Source organism: Epinephelus fuscoguttatus, linkage group LG5, assembly GCF_011397635.1.
Source record: "Epinephelus fuscoguttatus linkage group LG5, E.fuscoguttatus.final_Chr_v1".
Lineage (NCBI taxonomy): Eukaryota > Metazoa > Chordata > Actinopteri > Perciformes > Serranidae > Epinephelus > Epinephelus fuscoguttatus.
In genome coordinates, this window is record NC_064756.1 from 33,154,917 (window position 1) to 33,176,068 (window position 21,152).

At 40.8% G+C, this 21,152-nt stretch overlaps 1 protein-coding gene across 1 annotated transcript in view; it reads right to left on the bottom strand.

Moving 5' to 3' along the window:
- Positions 1 to 1,955: 1,955 nt before the first annotated feature.
- Positions 1,956 to 21,152, bottom strand: part of yap1 (Yes1 associated transcriptional regulator) — a 29,746-nt gene continuing 10,549 nt past the window's right edge. The window contains exons 3-8 of the mRNA XM_049576293.1: positions 18,272 to 18,390; positions 16,596 to 16,709; positions 9,712 to 9,866; positions 7,572 to 7,699; positions 6,292 to 6,404; positions 1,956 to 4,864 (exon numbers count right to left, since the gene is read on the bottom strand). Of these exons, the coding sequence (XP_049432250.1) occupies positions 4,629 to 4,864; positions 6,292 to 6,404; positions 7,572 to 7,699; positions 9,712 to 9,866; positions 16,596 to 16,709; positions 18,272 to 18,390 (865 nt within the window). The 3' untranslated portion in view covers positions 1,956 to 4,628. The remainder of the gene's footprint in view (positions 4,865 to 6,291; positions 6,405 to 7,571; positions 7,700 to 9,711; positions 9,867 to 16,595; positions 16,710 to 18,271; positions 18,391 to 21,152) is intronic.

A 21,152-nucleotide genomic window follows, 5' to 3' on the forward strand; every position in this document is an offset into this window, starting at 1 on the left:
TTTTTATGGCGTGCTATCATATAATAGTTTAGTAGGCCATAAAAGCATAAAAATGTCATTCTGTAATATTTCATTTTAAAAATCATAAAATTTGTAAAAAAAAAAAAATAATAATAATAATAAATAAATTAAGATTTATAATATAGTATGCCATAAAAAATGGCATAAACAAAATCATAGTATAATATTTCATGAATAAATCATACAGAAAAAAAGTAAAAGGATTTAATTAAAAAAACTCATACTATAAAAAAAATAATTTATAATGTCACGGTATAGTATGCAAAATAAATGATAAAAAAAATCATACTATAGTATGTTATATTAAAGAATTATAAAAAAAAATAACAGTGCCTTTTTTAAATGTCAAAAAATCCAAAAAAAGACATATTCTAGTATTTAAAAAAAAATCCATTAAAAATCCACTGAATATGCAATAAAAATAAAATTCCATGCCATTATGTCATCAAAAAACTGTAAAAATGCCACAGTATAGTTTGCCAAAAAAAATCATGAAAAAAATCATACTATAATATGTCATTAAATAAAATAATTAAAATGCCATAGTATAGTATGTTAATTTAAAAAACTTACTTACTTAAACTTTAAGAACTTAGAAAACTGAAAAAAAAAATCTAGGAAAAAAACCCCCAAAGTATAGTATGCCATAAAAATGCCATATCATTGAATGCCATTAAAAAAATCACTAAAATGTCATCTAGATTATATTTAAAAGAATTGTTTTTAAATTCAGCATTCCATAAAAATGATGTAAAATGGCATGCTACAGTGTCATTAATAAAAATACCACTACTACTACTACTACTACTACTACTAAGTCTGCCATTAAAAAAAAATCTGAAAAAAAGTCTTATTACAGTATGCCATAAAAATTATAGCATGTCATTAAAAAAAATATGAACTATGTCATAGTATAGTTATGTCATTCAGAAAAATCATAAAATAATATGCCAAAAAAGTCATTAAGTTATAATATAGAATGCCATAATTGTGGCATAACAATGTCACACTGTAGTTTGTCATTATAAAATAATAATAATAATTATTATTATTTAAAGTGGTAGTGCAGTATACCATAAAAACTGTTTAAAAGTCATACTATAATGTCATTCAAAACATCATTAAAAATGTCACAGTATTGTATGCTATACAAACATCATGAAACAGTCATAATGTAATATACTATAACCTGTCATAGTATTGTATGACATGAAAGATTAAGAAGAAATCTAAGTGCAGTATGTCATGTCAAAGGCTGAAAAAAGTCATTGCATTGTTAGTCATTAAAATTAGTTTTAATATAAGGCATTGTATAGTATGTTAATGATATACCATAAAAAGCCATGTTATTATAAACATCATTATATAGATTGTCACAAAAAGTCATGTAATAGTATGCCATAAGAACCACATAAAAATATAAAGCAACATAAAATTGAAATACCCAACTTTAGTAAAAGTTCCTGAAAAGTGAAAATAGTAACTTTCCACTGATTTAGACTGTTTACTGCCACCCAGTGGTTGAATAGAGGAACTACAACATTTCCAGTAAATACTTTCAAAATAAAACGTTATAAATTAATTATTTAAAGATTATTGACATTTCTCCTCATGATGCTCACAGGAAACGCACTGCATGAAATAATACTGTTATTAATTTGCTTATAAACTATTTTTTCATCTCTATTGACCTGTGGTTTACTCATATGCACCATATAAGGCTGTATTATTCACTGAGAAGTTGCAGTTTATTCTTCTGAATCTAGGCCACACATTTAATGTAAACTAAAAGCACCAGCTATTTTAAGATATCACCATGAACACAATAAAAGCTTACAGGGTAGGAACAGCCAAGAATATCCTATGTATGAATATTTAAGATCCATTTTTGAATACACAAACAATGAAATACAAAACCACAAAAGGAAAAAATATTACCACAAAGTATATACTTTATTTCAGGCCAATTTCAAAGTATCATATGAAGCAAGATATAATGTAACAGAATTTATTGTTCTAAAACACATGCACATATCTATCAAAAAAAAAAAAGAACAGATCATTACTGAATATAAATTCATTTCATGTGCATTTAGAAAACTCTAAATACAAAATCCTTTAACTTGTGTGATTAGTTCTACTGCTACAATGACAGTCAACAGCTACTATGCTCTGACAGTTACACACTAAGTAAGCATAAAATCAGGTTTGTGTGACAAAATGCGTCATTGCATCAAAATGAAAACTCTGTAGCCGTGCAATATAAGCACTGTAGTGTACCACTCATTTTAGTTGCATTGTTCTCACCAACACTGTTTATCCATCTTAAATCCATCATCAACACATGATTTAATGATCAGTAAAATCAAAACTAAAAAGAGGTTTCTCACACAGAATAAAAAAAAAATTGTTCATGTTCTCTGATCTAAAAAAAAAATTGATCCATCAAGTTAATGCAACCAATGACGCATTGGTTGGCAACAGAATCAGTGTGACACCCTGTGAGGCTTCAACCAAGGGCACGCACGGCAGGCTGATTACTCAAAGGTTACATGCAAAGATGTAGACATGGTGTAAACATGACAATAATGTGATTATGAGAGAATTGTCAGTGTGTTGTGTTGTCTCCACTGCAGCTGTAGCAGTCTCTTACTCAGAGAGAATGTAAACATGTGAGCGCTTCTAGAAAAATCACTTGCTTCTCTGTTCTGAAACCTCATCCTTAAAATCTCGGGGTTAGTCACTCAAAACAACCATCTAAAAAAGAATCTCTCAGCTAGACCTATTCAGACATGTCCATTAACACTTTAAACCTACATCATTTTCTCATTAGCTTATACAGTGTGCTCATACAGAGGCTGATTTACAAATCATACTGTTTTCTGGACTCGGTGAAAATGGAAGCAAAAATAAGTGTTAGAGTCATTACAAAAAACATCTTTGGAATCTGCCACAACAATTCCTGACTGAGATAATAACTGATTGTTTCGTAATTATTTCACAAAAAAAAAAAAAAAAAAAAAAAATCCACAATCCACATAACTCGCTGCTGTCAGTCAAACCCTGGCCTTCTACACTACCCCCTTGACATGACTCTTAAACCTGCTTAAACTTGTCCAAGTTGTGGTCTGTTAACCCCTCATTTCAACACACAGCGTTGTGCAGAGGGATTCAGCTCCCTCTGCGGGAAGGCCGCGTCAAACATTTTGACCCTCGCCCCCTCTCTGTATGTTGTCACAAGGTTTAATTGATCAAAGAGCTGTAGTTTCTGTTTAGCCGAGAGATCTGCCTTTTTGGTTAATATTTAGGAAAGATAGTTTTAAAAAGCTGCATGTGATCAACAAATAAACAATAACACTAATATGTATATAGTAAATCAGAGACAAGAGGAGCTAAATGGTTAAAAAAACAAATAGCCAAAACTGAATCATTGTGTCTTGGCAGACTTCATGGTGGTGAAGTGATGTGCTGTGATAAGAGTCAACCCTGTTAAAAAAAAGTGTTAATTCAACTATGAAAGAAAAACAAGAAGCAAAATGCCATTTGATCTAAGCTATCATACATATGTAGTAACCTAAAAAATAAAGGAATACTAAAAAGATAAAAAGAATGAATCTTGAATTAGGCTTGGATAAGACTGAGATACTTAGAAGCTAGGGTTAAAAAAAAACAAAAAAAAAAAAAACAGAAATCCCTAAATCCCCTTATAATGTGTTTATAAAACAAAAATACAACTTTGATTATTGAACAGTAGAAAGAGGAAAGTGTGGTAAATGAACGCAGCCGTATGCTTGCCGCCGCATTACAGAAACTTAGTAATTGTTCGTGTTGCTCGCGTCTCAAAAAATACAACTGAAGGCACTTGATCTATCAAAGGTTTAACTTAGACTTGCTGGCACAGCCAAGCAGCAATGTAGTCGGTCCCCAGGCTCCAATTCTCACTCCACTACCCCGCCCCCCCGTCCCAGCAACAAGCCAACATGTCCAAACTGGGCCTCACATTACCTTTACTCCAAATCAGTATTATTCTTTATGCTTCAAATACATCATTTTTGGTTTCTCAGGCTCATTGAAAACAAACAAAAAAAAGAATAAAAATGTACAAGGCCAAATATAAAGCTACTCAGGCTAAATGCAATAGTCCCAAACGCAGTTAAGTAGTGCTGGTTCACGCTATACTGCAAGAGAAAAGAGAGGCACCAGAGACTCCAGGTGATAACTGATGATGACAGGTCTTGCATTAGAGCACATGCACCCGCCCAGCGCAGCTATGAGGGGAGACCAGGGGTAAGGAGCGGCCCCTGCTCTAGGTAAAGATGCCCTAGATTCACTGACAGATCTGTGAAAGATTTGGGGACCCTTGCGTTAATTGTCTGTTCATGGGCCAGCCTTGAAGACACAGACAAAATAAAGAGATAACACACCAGTGAAAAGAAAAGAACAATACTGCCTCACAAGAGGTTGGCCTTACACGCCGAGACAGAGACAGAAGTCCAGAGAGGCTTGCTGAAATGTCTTGTAAAAGCATCTATGACTCCTTCACAGATTAGAGCAGGCAGCAGTTCAGAGTGTGGCGAGAGGAGGAAGGAGCGTCCTGCTCGGATCTTCTATAACCATGTGAGGAAGCTCTCCTTGTCGATCTTGGTAGCTGCCAGCACTGTCTCCATGTCGTTGAGGATGTCAGAGCTCAGGGCCTCCTGGAGACTGGGCATCAGCTCTTCGCCCTCCACCGCCATACTCTCGCTCTCAAGGGTGCCCAGGTCCACGTCTGTTCCCGGGATGGCGTCCAGGTAGTCGGGGAAACGACTGGGCTGTGTTGCCATGGAGGGTGGAAGAGGGTCCCCTAATGAACAGGAAAACATGTTGTTAATGATTTGACTCAGCAAGCTAGAGATGGTTTGGAAGATCTTGTCAGCTTGGCACATGACTGTGAAGATAATAATTGAGCCACATTCCTCTCTTGGTACAGACTGTAAATATGAGCAGCCAAGTGAGAAGAAAGAAAAAACACAGTCACATCAGACTCCTAGTTGTAATTACAAGCAGGAGATTTGGGGGATTTCTGACAGCTGTGGCATCACCCACATGGTGGGAGGAATTGCAAAATATCAACAAGCCAAGACAGCTTAACAGCCACTGTCATTATCAGTAGTCCATTGTACATAAAAACAACTGAATAAGTATTCACCCCAAATATCAGAAACACATTTTTCCTCTTACCGTAGCGCTATTTATGAACCTAGATTGTACTGGTGTGAGTTGCCGAGTATTGGAGGTATCGCTTGACAAGATGTCTTCCTTCTCCTCAAAATAATGGAACTAGATGGCACTCGGCTCGGGGTGCTCACAGCATCAAACAAATACATTTAAAAATCTGAAAGGTAATGTCTCTTTGCAGAAATCATGACCCAGTTACTCAAGATAATCCACAGACTTTGTGTGAGCAGTTTCATGTAGGAACTATTTCCTTGATATCGAACTACACCCAACAACTGTATCATCTCACAGAAGGAAACGTGCATCTACTCATGGACGAGAGGCTTGTGCTAATGACGTGTAAATATTAATGCCATCCTCCTCGGCTAAGGTGTAACCCTAGCTAGCTCAGTGGTGCTATGTGAGCTAGCAGTAGATGCACGCCTCCTTCTGCACTGTGGCACGGCTGGTGGGTGTAGTTCGGTAGACAGAAAATAGCTCCTACATGAAACTGCTCACATCTGTGGATTATTTTGAGTAACCGGGTCATGATTTCTGCAAAGAGACATTATTGTTGAGTTTTTCAAAAGTATTTTTTGGCGCTTTTAGCACCACAAGCCGAGTGCCATCTAGTTCCATTAGAGTGGAGGGACGGCAGACATCTCTACGGCTGATATCTCCAACACTCGGCAACTCACACCAAAACAAAACAGACTGATAAATAGCACTACAGGTAAGAGGGAAAATATGTAATTTGTGATTCTGGGGTGAACTGTCCCTTTAATAATACTACAGTTGATTCAAATTCGAATTTGTTATGAATAAAATAGTTAATCTAAGCAACTTTTCTATGAACAATATGTGGTGCGACTTCAGGTGGCCATCTTTGAATAATGATCTCATGTCACAACATATTTTCATATTCAGCCATGATGAATATAATGTGGCATTGTACAAAACTAAATTTGGCACCACAGCAGAAACTTTATCAGCAGCCTATCCAAGCAAAGAGACGTCAGGCTGCAGGTCAGACTGTCTGACAGGTAACCATATTGATTTTGCTCCCAGCCTCACCTGTGTCCATCTCATCCACACTGTTAAGGAAGTCATCTGGAGTGCGGGGAACACTGTAGCTGCTCATACTCAAGCCGCTGTCTGTGCTCTCATCCCTGGAGTGGTAGGTCCCGCTGAAACATACGAAGACATCTGGGTTATAAACTCTGCACAATCAGCAATAAACATCCTGATTTCTGTCAGACTGAAGGGCATAAAAAGCTTTTTCTGTAAGCAGAGTTTGCGGATGTCCTTAATGACCTTCACTTAACTACTCTGAAACCCGACTACGTGAATCTAATTAACCGATCCAACAAAGCAAACACACTCAGTTATGAAAAGCACACAGGCTGAAAAGTAACAGTGTGGCCTGAATTCCCTCAGGGAGCTTCTGCATACATCCACGTTTCAACAGTATCTATTTGAACAGCGATGGCGACTAATCCACACTGACACTGAGCTTCACTTTTTCGCCCTCTGTTATGGAATATAGCAAAAAGAGCAACGATGAATGGGGCAACAGAGAGACAAAGAGGCAGATAGAAGACATTTGACAAGCCTATACTAATTAGCAGAGGAAAAATATGTAGGCAGAGTATGGCAGAGGCAGGATGAATGAGGCCATTGTGAGAGGAGGGGAGTGGAGGCAACAGGGGGAGGAGGGGAGATTAGGTTGGCCTGTCTACTGACTGGACCACATGTTCTCATGGCCTGCTTGCTATTCAGCTCTTTCCTCACTTCATCCGCTCACAGAAGAACTAGAGCTTGAACTGCTAGAAATGATTACCCAGAATGCCACGGAGCAGCATTCACAGATAGTTAACAGAAACAGCATGTCCCTTCTTCATCGCAGCCATTTTCAGGTGTCGTTTGTGTCATTCCTGCTCAATCTGTGCAAGCTGTCCATCTTCACTCTGAGTACAGTGTGCTTTCATAAAAGCTTTTCACAGGTTACACCACCATTTGGCTTCTGTTTGTCATTATTGCAGCAGTTGTACACCAGAGGTCATCATTGTGCAATGAACTCCAGCACAGACTGAGTGAGACATTACCATGTGAAGTGGGTTAAGCCCAGAGTCTGGCCTTCTGTTTTTACTACTTGTGTAACTCAGGGAGCTCTGAGCACAGCTCGAGCGCACAGATTCGCTCAAACAGGATACATTAAGTCTAAAGAGCTGAGCCAGAATGGAAGCACTTGCCAAGTACACCGACGTCAATCAGCACACCTCGGCTGTGATTGTTCTGTACTAGAGGAAAATCTGCTCCACAGAGGCTACTCCTGGCTTCTGTATGAAACCAACCTGTTGAGGAATGGGTCAGAGCTGTTAGCGGTCATGGTCCGGGCATCCTGGGCCATTGGAGAGGACACAGGGTTCGTGCTGCCATCTTGATCCATACTGGTCGGCAGCTGATTTCTTATAGCGAGCTCCTGTGGATGATAAAGCACAAATCCCATGAGCAACACAATCGACCCCACAGCTAACCTCAGAAGCTAATTATACACAGCTACAGTGTCATAAAAACATATCACAACTGCCTTTTACCCCCACCGCGATGCTGGCACCGCATAAAATTGTAAATTGAGGAATTACACACAGACTGCCAACATGGTGCTCTCCTTTTCTCCCCATACAGCGTGTCAGATTACATAGGGGGGCTGACAACAGTTGGAGACAATTGTTTTCTACACATGCTCAGATCATGCTCAGATCAGATAAGGCCACGGATATGAGGTCATGCTGTTTTTTTTTCACCTCCTTCCCCTATACGTCCTTGAACGGGAAGGTGAAGTGACTTGAGCGGTGTCGGCGTTTTGAGATCTCATTTAACTTTTACCGCGTCATAGACAACAACAGAGAGAAACAATGGGATGTGATGTTTTTAGTAAGGATGTAAAACTGCCACGAGACACCATAAGTGCTTAGTAGGAGCTGTTATTGGTTTTGGTTGAGGAGAAATGGACACAATGTTCTCAGAAAGATAAATAAATCCTAATGAGATGTTTCTTCATCCTGTTTTTTTCCCTAGTTGTACTTGCAGCCAGCTTGAAGGTGTGTCCTCCTCTGACAACTACATTTATCCCAGAATCGCATGCACACATATAAACAATCTGGTTATGATTAAGCGGGATTACGAGGGCTGTGTGTACTGTAAACAACCTTTATGGTTTTATTGGCTGTCTTTTTGTGCATGACTGAGCAGCGTCAGCACTGGACTGCCACCAGCAAGTTGCATACATCGCCGCCCGCTCTTAATCATACTTCTGCCATGTGGAATCCATTTGGGTGTGGCAATTATTGCCCCAAACTTGAACTCCCTACACCAGCATATAGCCTGAACTGGTGCACAATTTCCTACTATAATCATGCTCTCCTGAATTTGCAAACACGGTAGGTCCTCCGTATTTCAAACATCTGAGATGTTACAGGAGTTTGGGGTTTACTGGAAACTAGCTGATAGCAGATAGTTTGGTCCACAATCCCATCTCCTCATTTTATTTTCCATTAAGCTCTTTCTTTCTCTAAGCTGTATGAAGTTTGGATACCTGAGCTGCTCATGTATTGTCTTTATATGTTTTTCTTGCATAATCAATGCACACAAACCTGGAGAGAGCCAAGAAATAGAACATGCATGTCCTGAAATGACCTGGTTACTCTAAAACCTTTGTTTGCATTCATAAAGATGTGTACAAACTGATTTAGATCCCAGTATAAAGTTTTGACATGGCTGAGAGACCAGGATTCTCCAACAGAAATCAATCCATGCCAACCATGTTTCTCTTAATCCCTCACCCCATTATACAAACCACCTGATTTCAGAAAGTTGACAGTAACCAGGTCACTTAAGCTTACAGTGCATGTGCACTGAGGACTTTCAGTAAGGACAGTCCAAATCCTCTCTTCCCCTCTACAGCCTGGAGCATGTACACTCTCGGGTCACTTCCTACACAGTGAACTTTAGACAACCCATGTGAATGACATGGTAAACAAAGTCACCGGCACCCTCATTCATAATCATAAAGGTCTGTTTCTGTAGGTATGACACGGCCTTGAGTAAACTACTGGACTTGGCTGCACCACCCTGTGTGGGCGGCACAGTGACACATCACAGTTAGGAAGTGATAAAATTACCACATATGACTCACGAGACTTCATTGCAGGGTGGTGCTAAAATAAAGACTGATCAAAGGAGCTTAAGATTCGCCGCCATACCTATGAATGATGACTCATATTTAAAGGTCTATTCATGATATACATTAGGTTTTATAACAACCATTTTGCTTCCCTCATTCAACTAGTGAGCAGGGTCCAGTGTTCTCACATACTAAAAGTATTGACCTTGTGATGTGTTCATGCAAATTAGTTACTCTTCCCTGAAGCCCCAGTACTTTCCAGAAAGTTTTTGAATATTTTAAAAAATGCTTTAACTCTGATTCCTAACCTGTGGTCTCTGTCGAAGCAGCTCCTGTTGCTTCAGTCTCAGTCTTTCCTTCTCAATCTGCTGCAGTCTCATCTGGTTGTTACTTCCCATGATTCCAGGAGGGAGCTGGCCCTGCTTCACTGGAGCACTCTGGGAGATCCTCTGCTGGTTCAGGGCTGCAAAAGAGACAGAAAGGAATTCAGATCTGTTACTATGATATCATATGTACAGGTAATTTTAAACTTTGCATAATGAGACTAAATGATAAATTCAAAAAGGTAAATTATGAAGGATTTTCTTAAAACAAAACAAAACAAAAAAAACAATCTGTAGACTGCAATAATTACTGAAGACCCACTAAAAGTGTGTGGTGACATATTTATGTGCCCTCTGCTTGTATTTTCTTATTTTCATCTTATTTTGCTGTGTTCAGGACATTCATAGGCATGCAGCTCCCCGCCAACAGCGCTCAAGGGACAGTCTGAACTTTCTAAAAAGGTAGTGACCAGGTAATAGCAGCACGCATCCAAGAGGAGGCAACAAAACTGCAGACAGTTCCAAAACAACAAAAATATAGTGAGGCTAAACGCCATGGGTACAAAGCTAATTTCACAATGACCACTTTCACTGGTGAGCACTGAGGGAGAGGATAAAGAGTGATATAGAGTTAACCGCTCTTCTGTTGGATAGACAGGTGTCGGCGGTACGCTTAGTTAGCTTGCTAAAGACATTGCCTTTTCATTAGAGCTAGTGTGAGGTTCCTACAAAAGTACAGTAGCTTGCAGTGTATGTCTAGCCAATGTAGGAAGAGTTGCCAAATGTGAATGCTGTGTATACAAACAGTAACCAACAATTCCTGCATAGCATACCTTTCAGCTTTGCAAAAATGGTCTGGGACTGCTTTATAGCAAGAGGACTAGAGAGGACAAGGATCTTCAATTAGATCTTTTTGTCTTCTGTGGGAAACCCAACAGCAAAATGCCTTTGGGGCAAAGAGGGAAAATCTTCTGGGTCTCAATTAAATAGGATGAGTCTTACAAGATGCAAGCGGCTTTAACAATGACAATTTTCATTACTGGATGTATAAATAATATATTTAGGATCTCCAACAGACTATAAATACACTACCGTCTCTACAACTACACCTTTTAATGCTTGGCTGCATTTAACACTGCACAACAAGACAGACAACTTAAGTGTTTTGTCTATGAGGTGAACTTGTAAGAGTGGAGCCAGTGCAGCAGGTTGTGTAGGCCAAGGGAAGTCCCAACACAAGTTTTCCAGCTAGTGTCTGAAACAACCACTGTTCCTGTAAGACCTGATCCCCTCCCACTCACTGACTAAGACAGGCTTTGTTAGTTTTGTACGTTGCATCAGTTATGACTTATCCTTTCATTGTGCGCTTGGTTTCCTTCTAAACAATCACAGATTATCCCTCAAGACTGACTGCCTCCTAACCCAAGCCCGATGGCTCCAGCGTGCAAATCAGATGGATTAATTTAAAATAGACCAACATCAATCATTGTGCCACTATTAGTTTTGGTTTCAAAGTTCTTTCACCGAGTAACTGTAATTGCATTGTGCTCTAACAAGGTAACTACATGTTTACATTATCAGAACAAATGTGTGTGTATTGAAAACACAGCTGTTCCCCAGTGAAATCTTTGTTATTCTTCACTCTAGCAAGGGCGGGTCTAATAAACATAAGTATAAAGCAGCGCTGCAATCTATGCATGTAAAGTAGGTCACACATTTTATCACTATAGTAGAGAGAGAAAAGCAAATGCGCTTGACCACGAGGGGTGTAACAGTAATGGAACCAATGAGGAGAGCTGTTTGCTTATGCGCTTGAAGCACCAACCAAAACAAAGCCTTGACGGGGACACAATTTTCATGCGGGGCTGCCTCTCTGTGCTGTCCTGCCCGCCCCGGCACCTTTCTCATCACCATTCAATCACTGTCTGTTTACACTATCTCAGGAGCTGAATGAACCGCGGCTCAGGGCTCTCCCTGGGAAGCTCTGAAGGCCCCGCCCTGCCCTGCCTGCCTGCCTGCCTGCCTGCCTGCCTGCCTGCCTGCCTGCCTGTCATCCCCACACCCCCCACACCCCTCCCTCCCTCACCGTCCACGCTGCCTCCCCCAGCAACCCCACCCCAGCACATACACATGAACACAAACACACACAGAGTCGCGGAGCCGCCTCCACTCTCCCACACATCAACTGAAGCCATGGGAGAGTGTTACTTCTCTCCGTTTCTTATCTTTGGCAGATACTGAGGCCTTTGTGGCTGGATCACTCCACCATCAGGGCACCATTAGCTGTTCTCAAGGAAGAGGTGCTGCACATGGGCCATGTCGGCAGCTGTAGATCTGTTAGGGCCTGAGCTTTGAAGAAGCATATGGAGAAAGACTCACCGATACACAAGGCCACACGTTAAAGGAAAAATTCAGATTTTAAACAACCTGGGTTTTATTTTTGTAGTTTTGACCCATGTTTCTATCAGTAATAATATCGTACTCATGTGATAATGCTAATACCAAGTCTGACAAGGCAAGAAACTACAACCAGACATCTAAACCGGTTTAAAAAGAGAAAACACAGCCTTGCTGTAAAGTTATTACTAAAGTCAGGATACCAGAATTTTAAGGGTTCAATACAATACCAGTGTAAAAAATGATACTCAATACTGCAGCAAAAAAGGTACACAAATTAAAACAATAATCCTTCTTAATATTCTTTTTTTTTTTTTAAATTAAAAACCCGCACACGGCATATCAGTCACATGGGTTCATTGCCGGAGAGAATGTTGTAGAGGACCACTCATTGTCTTCCCCGTTGGTTCATATGTGCAGCTTTGAGTTACAAATCTGATTTTAGATCTGTTTTTTTTTTATAGCTTCAGCGCTTTCGACACCATAAAAGGTAACTCAGTATTGATACTTCGGACCTTCTTTACTAACATACCTGTCCTGTAAACTTTCATCAAAGTTTACAGACTGCCAGGTTTGACTCTGACCTATCAGACTTTCTATTACTTTCTGCAGTTGTAGATAAAATGTTGGTTTGTTTACAACTGTCTGATCGTGTGCCTGGTCATGTTTCTTGCCCCAGTTGGCTGTGTTGCATTGATACCGCCATGTTCCCAAATGTAAGCAACCACTGTGGTGAGTACGATGTTATCATACCTGACAGAAACAATGGCTAAAACTATGTAAATAAAACACAAGTTGAAATTAAGTGGAATTTTCCTTTAAGATCATGAGTTTTGAAAGAGTGACTGTACGTTGACAAAAGCAGTCTTGCAGCTGGGTTCCTGCTAAACCACCAAGTCAAGGACTCCCGCACAGACCAAACACCTAACAGTAACCAATGTTACTGCAGGAACTATGCACAAACAATGAGCATATCAAAGCAGGGAATTACATCTGTGGGTGAGATAGGAGCGAAGGACAGGTTCAGTTCAGGGCCAGAGTGATAGCATAAAAAGGAGGCCTGTCACAGCTGAGGAGACAGTGTGTGTGTGTGTGTGTGTGTGTGTGTGTGTGTGTGTGTGTGGTTTTGGAGAGGTGGTTGAAGTCAGCAGCACATATGGGCGGTGATAGCTGGTGGGCCAGGCAGATAAGAGACAAGGTAATGCTGTCTGCCTTTTGTCTTCTTCACGCACCCCTGCAAAACAACGAGCCAGCAACACAAGCCCTTATCAGCCAATCACGTTGTCAGGCATATTACACCACAAGATCACCTGGGGCAGGTAGAGTTGAGGGTGTGCCAGCTGTGGGAAGTTCTCTATGTGACCAGGGCACAGCACCTTTGAAGGCTCGGTAAATATTTGTCTGCTGTCGATTTAACAAGTTTAAAAAAAGGCCCCTTGGGAAGGTGTTGTGTTTCGAGCGTCGAGATAAGCAAAGTGGAGAAACAGTCTGGATGTGATACAAACTCTGTTTTATCATGTAGTACAACAGTACGGTCTGAGCAAAGCCAGCCTGTGTTGACCTGGCTCTGCGTGGCAAGGAGAGAGATGGAAAAAATTCAGCCAGTCAGGAAATAACAACAGAGTGGGCCAGCCTCTGTGGGAATTATTAAAACAAAGCTGTGCTGGAATTACCTGTTGAATTAAAGTACTGTCATCATAGCAAAAAATGAAAAATTTTTGATGAAAATGAAATGCAAATATAGCAACACAATGAGTTTGTCTGTATATTTACATAGGGAGCAGGACCATGTCTATGGAGTCCACCATGTTGCACCACCATGTTTCTACAGTAGCCCAGAATGGACAAACCAAACACTGGCTCTACATAGGGCCATTTACGCTTTCACATCAACAAATGTAGTTAAGCCCCTCCTGAGTATCTGGATCTTTATCCAGGAAAAGAAAGGTGAGCACGCATAAGCAGGTGCTGGGCTAGTGTCCAGTCTCTAACAGGCCAAACAGCATTGGAGAAACATCGATTTGTGACATGAAACTCCTTTATTTGGTGTTTTTACCGGTTTATATCACCGGGTTTGTCTGTTTCAGAGAGGAGGAGATCTCTTCGGATTATTCAGCTCCCTGTGAAAACCTCCTGAATGTCTGGATCTTAAGTTATCAGAGAAATAAGGTGAGCAAATGTTAGCAGGTGCTGGGCTAGTAGGCCATCTGCGACAAGCCCGAAAGCGTCAATAAATGCTGATTATTAACGTGAAACTGCTTTATTCAGTGTTTTAACCAGTTTAAATCACCTAGTTCAATTGTTCTGGAGAGGAAGAGGCCTCTGTGGATAATTTGGCTCCTGGTAAAAACTTACTGGACAATGAATTCTAACCGGGAAAAGTTCTGAAATCTTCACTGGTAGATGCCACGAAAGTTCTTCCGAATGTGATTTTTTAAAATGCTATAATACCACAAACAAAATTCAGTTCACCTCCATGGTGTAGTAGTGGGTGCAGAGATCTAAGATGTTGAAATCTCAAGAAAAAAAGAAAGAAAAAATCCACAGATAAAACCAACACTGTCCATATAAATAGATACGTTCTCTGACAGGCGAGGCAGAAAAATATCACATGACAGATAATGTAGCACTATGTTTGACAAGCAGCTTTACATTACGGCTTCAAAGAAAACATTAAACTCCCAGAGGAAATCTATTTGTGCACTCCAGTGTCCTCCTAGTATGCTTTCCCCTGCTGTTCCTCTGGAGTAGTACGTACAGAAAACAACATTATCCGCATAGGCCAGCCCCCTTTCGAACTCAGCCACAGTGCACTCATGGCTTGTTCGCTGTTCACCACCTCCTTGGATCTTAAAGAGGATGCATGCTTATCCCGTCGGCATTTTCCCTCTGTTCCTCTGTTTTTCTTTCTTCCCCTTTCGCCTTGCCTCTCCCCTGCCCCCCACCTCCCCTCTCACATTGGAGTTCTTTGACTGAAAAGGTCTGGAACAGATTAAGAGTTGGACCACAGAATAAAGAGGCCTGGCAGAGATTCAAGTCTGTCTGGAGCTAGAGCAGAATGGGGCTGTGCCTGCGCTGGGCCTCACGCAGGGGAAAGCCAGCCGGCAACAACCCTCAGTTAAAGGCGCTCTGCTGCTTTTCTTCTCAAAGCTCAAATTAGCCTCCATTATCAAAGCAGCTGGCTTATGATTGGAGACCTACATAGCTGCAGTATAGATGTTTCTGAAGCTGAGGAGCCCATTCCCATGCACAACTAGGTAGTAATTTTTCAATCATGTTTTTTCAAAGAATACAATTAGATTTTCGTCAAGCACAGGGCCACACTTAAAGAATATCACGTAGTTTGAAGTGCATAAAACTTACAACTCTTCTTAAAATCTTAAGTATCAGAAAGTACAAACTACAGCAGATGAGCAGCATAAGGTGTAAATATGAGCTATAAGAATTAATAAAAACAGAAAATGTTTTCTCTAAGGTGGAACTAAATGATGTTTGATGGCACATAATGAGTTAACTCGCTTTCAGGGGCCCAGCAGCCTTGTGTGTTCAAGACTTATAAATCTTCAAAGAGCTTCGCCGATCAGAGCCGCCATCTCTCCCCAGCTGCCCCACTCCCCTTACAACTCTGTTTTGAACTCTCCAGCCTGCCTTCAGAGTGCGACTGGCAATTGCCTACAGAAAAACTGTCCTTTAAGTGTCCGGGCGCGATAAAAAGTAAGGCTAAAATTAAACAGGATAACAGGCTGCGTGCTGATTCACACATGTTGCCTTTGTGAACCGGGGTGAGCTTCCCTGGGGAATGCTGCTGTAATGAAGGGACGGCCCCTGAAGCGTAAATGAGTCAGAGTGACATAAGCAGGAACCTTCATCTCTGGAAGTCTTCCTTGCACAGGCGGATTAGCTCATTCCCATGGCCACAGAGAAATCTCAACACATGTACCAGGTCCTGTCACTAATTCACCAACCCTGGGCCACCACACACTGAAAGCTAACTGTCAAACTTAAGCTCAGCGTGGGGGATTAATGGCCAACTCAGCTGTTGCTCCAACACTAAAATGGCTGACAAAAGGTTAGGTGCGGATTGTAAGGGTGGGGGTTCGGTGAAATCTGGTTTCAACAACCAATGCTATGGGTAGTCACTCCAAAACAATGCAGTGTGGTGAAATGGACATGAATCATACAGAACTGAACCCACTATTACAATTGTGATGCATCCTTTATGTATTAGCCAGAGCTTTCTACTGGGGAAAGTAAACTGCTGCCCCAAACACCACATGTTAAAGAAAAAGATGCTGCTACAGCTCCCCTTATTCAATTCAATACAACACATATATTATAACTTTAAATAGCTACAATGACTTTTAGGCACCTGACAATAAAGTGTCTTAATGTAATAATTAGAACATACACAGCAATTTACTTACATCAAGAACTAAACTAAGACAAAAAAATCCCATCTATAGCAAACTCACCAAAGCGCGGGTCAAGTCGTGGGTCAAGCCAGGATGTGGTCTTGTTCTTGTGGTTGATGTAGTAAATTTCTCCCTCTGATGTAATAGCTTGTTCCCAGCCCTCGGGGAGAGGACCTGAGGGACGCAGGCAAAAATAAAGTTCGAGAGATGCTGGAGGTTCACTCAGATTTTCTTCACTGACATAATAGTGCAACATATAGCAACATAATTGGGCATAATTACAGCATACAGTAGTTCAAAGGGCAGTAATATCAGATATAGAGTGTATGCTAATGTGCACGTGCTTGGACAAAAATAAACAGGCGATATGGGAAAATGACAGCCAAAAAAATGGCAGCAACTTCTTCTGATCTTTGAGAGTGTAATAAATCTTTGTCATTTGTCAAGGACCAGCCTGTTTGTCAACATTCAAAGCCAACATTTTCCTTTTAGGTTTACCTATAGGGTTCCAAAACAGCAACACTTTAATAATATCTCAATTTGAGAATCTGAAATCACCCAAAAAATCTGAGGCCCCATGATACAAGTACACACACATACACAGTACTTAGCATATTGCAAAATGTTTCAAATCACATTTGTAATGTATCATGACTTTTTTCAACTGCAAATTATGTCCCCAAAGGAAAGCCTTGACACATGTTTTATCTAATAAGATACAGTTTTCAGCCCGTTCATGTCACTTAAATCATCTTTATTGCTGCAAAATGCATCTGGTGGACTGACAAGGCAATTCATTTTATTATTGTAGAGGGCTACAAAAGTTTAATTTGTATTTGCAATATTAACTACTTATGTAATTTTGAAAAAAGACACTTGGCATCTGCATATCGATACAGTACAATACAATAATAACACAACATGCACAGTACAGACAAATATATCAGACACGGTTACTGTGTGAATAGTATTTATGCATTAAGTATATAAATTCTTTTGCAAATGGTTTGGGTGCTGCAGCAGCTCTGCAGCGTCTTCCTGAGGGCAGTTTTATGAATTCTTTAATAAGCGATGAACAGGATCAGACACAATTTATGACAGTGGATTTTAGATTAAAGATTTGTGATAAGCAATCATCATAGAATTATCATAGAAAACTGCATTTGTTTTTAAGTTTGGGGTCTATTTGTAAGGTTTAGCCCATTTTAAATGTTGTGGCTACTTAGTATTAATGTTTTATAGTAATAGTATGATGTAAGTCTGTTTTTTATTTTGTGGTCTGTTTCATATTGAAGTCATATCCTAACAGCAAAATTACTCAGTGTTTTCAATAACAATTGTTTTCATGAGGCTGTGATAATGCTGAGAGGTCAATAACTAAGAATAAAGAAAGACTTCATCTGTAAACTCTGTAATCTGTGAGTCACGGAGCTCCCAAACATGTCAGACAGGACCTGTCACGTTCTACCTTGGTCTTACCTCACCTAGGGCAAATTCCAACAGCATGGACAGAGCTGAGGTACACAGAGTCTCGGTGACATGTAAGAACTAGACTAGACTGCTTCTGATTTCTACTGTACGTGGTGTGAAGGTAGAAAATGCCCAGAAATAACCTCACGGTACTGTAATACTGTAATTCAGTGTTTAATGCTGAAAACCCACAATAAGGAACATTATCTGTAAGTTGTGCTGCTTCTCTGGTGAAAATAAATGTAACAAAGTCAGCGTATACATACCACTGGCTGGATTCATAATGTTCTGTTGCTGGACTGGCACAGAACTGGCCGGGGCAGCCTGGTTCATCTGGAGCAGGGCCTTACGAGGATCCTGCCAAGTGGTGGTCTGATCAATGTGGCTGTAAGGAGACAAGACAGCCAAAATACATTAAAAAATATATATCAATTTGTTTTCACCAGTAATGAGTAGTGAGTTTAAACCAGTGGCTGTATCAATGTGAAACAGCAGGTCACATGCAGGAACTGATGACTCACAGTAGTTTCAACAAGCGCTTTGATGAAAACACTGAATCTAACCCCTGCTTTCTGTAAACGATGACTCTTACAGGAAGCCAAACTCAGCTGTGTGTCTGTTTGGACTCAGTTTGAACCCACAATTCAATATAGATTCACACAAGGCTTTTATTCTTAGTTTGGATTGGGCTGGGATATTTTTTTCCTCTTTAATTCACTTAAAGCGCATGCCATGAATCAGAATGGAGAAACTGCCCCTGGTTTGGGATTAAAATAAAGTTATAAAAGATTACATAAGCGCAAATAAAAATCTGTTAAAAAAAAAAAATTAAAAAAATCTGACTGTATTTCAACTGAGCGCTTCTTGAAAGTGTCTAAGAGCCCGTGATTGCTTTCAAAACAACTATTGTAACGTCAAACAATGTTGCTCCATCTATTTTACGGCTCGTCTTCGCCGGGACAGGAGTGGGGCGCGGGGGAGGGGGCATTGTGTTGCATTCTGTGAAGGCATTGATAATTAGTGCTTTGTTGGTACTTGTTGCTTGATTAAGATGGAAAGCTAATACAGGAAGCCCTCCTCTCCCAAGCAGGACCCTCTCTATTGAGGGAGGGTCAGTCCCAGGGCTCAACGCAGGGGGTCCTTTTTCCTGGAAGTGGCTCGGACACTGTGGAGTGTCAGGGGCTTTAACAATCTGGCGCCACATTTACAAAGCTTTCACCTGCTTGACAAAGGCACAGACTGAGCTACGACCTAAAACCCCACTATTCACTTGTTCTTTTTTTTTGTTTTTTGAAACATCCCATTTAAAGGACCCCCCTCACCTCAAACAAATAGGCACCAAGCTCCAGTAGCTTGTTTATGCAACACCACAACTCTTTGTATTGGAGCAGTGGCTGAATTATTTTAATGCACATGACTAAAACAAAGAGTTTGTCCATGATGCAATTAAATATATACCCTCAGCAGTCTATATATTAAACCCTGCAATAATCATGTTCTTCCATCCGCTGTGATTCTTCACAACTCGCTGTTAATTTGATCCCAAAGTGCCATTAGCCCGGATTTTGGAACAGCTGGGTGAAGTGAGAGATTCAGAGAGTTTCTCTTGGCCTCTGCGGTAATCCCAGCCTGCCTGTCTGCTCTCTATCCCAGGCCAGAGAGCGAGAGGGCCTGACTCAGCACTCCTCCCCCCCAACACAATGCAACCCATTTTGAAGCCCCCTCTTGTTTATGCTTTACTGATCAAAGGAGCTGCCAAATCCCCTACCAAACCCTCCCCCAGCCCTCACACACACACACACACACACGCACACACACACACACACACATATACACATACACACAAACACTGCAAACCAAGCAAAATAGCTGGAACTGCTCAGATTGGAGGGGCCCCTTGAGAAAGAGGGGTCACAGGGAGCGGGGTGAGACAACTACAGAAAAGACAAAAAAAAAAAAAAAAAAAAAAAAAAAAAGGAGTGAAAGAGGAGGGAAAAAAACATCTACGGAAGCAATCCCTCTGAATTCCATTGGCTGCACGAGTTGCTGTGGTCCTGTTACACTCGGAGCGCCCGCCCTGCCCCCTTCACTGCCTCCTTCCCACTCTGGAAACTATGACATTTATTATAGAGGGGAGGGGAGAACAGGGGAGGAGACTGGGAGAGGAGCACTGGGATAAGGGAAGGGAGGGCTTATCGTAAATGAGAGGCCTTCACATCCTGGTACACCAAAGCCGAACAGAAATGCTACAAGTGGAAAACACGGATGGAAATATACAACCTCAAAGCCTCCAAGAACTCTGATTATAAATTGTTCTGCGCCTGCCCTGAACGTGTGCTTCTCTTTGCACAGATAAAAGTACAAATATTGAGTTTTCTATCAAAGCCCAGCCTGGGAGGCTAATGTTTGTAGCTCAAATCAATCAGAACAGATGTAAACAAAGCTTCAGCTGAAAACAGAGAACATAATCAAAGACCCTGAGATAAAATCCACACCCTGTGAGAGCTTCCAAGTCAGCACTGCACTGTATTCAAAGAGCCCTGTATGTGGGAACTGAGAGAACTGGTCAATAAGTTACCAAGAGCCTGTAATTCATCACCAGATTTTAAAACTAAAAGATAATCCATTCACTCAACCTGCCCCAAACCCTATATGGCCAGGGCTATACGCCGCTTCCTGTAGGCGAAACATAAAACAAAACAATGTCATGGCAACTGTTGGGACGGCTGGAGGCCACCAGTTGCTGTTAGGGAATTGCTGATGATCTGCAACCTCCACAGTCACAACTGCTCGGTGTTGTCTTTACATGTCTCTGACACCACGGCGAGCTCAGCAGGGCGGCCACCACACCCTCCCCCAACCTCCATCACTGGGGCAGGGCAGTGGACACAGAGCAAACTGGTTGTGGGCCACTGCTCGTCCACACTAATGCAGCTATTTTCAAAAACAATGTTCCAAGTTTTCAAACTACACTACAGTGTTTTGATAGGATTTTAAAGGACTGTTGTCCAGACTGACATTGCAAAACACTGAGATGTTTAAAGGGACAGTTCACCCTAAAATTAAAAATACATATTTGTCCACTTACTTGTAGTACTATTCATGAATTTAGATTGTTTTGGTGTGAGTTGCTGAGCATCGGCAATA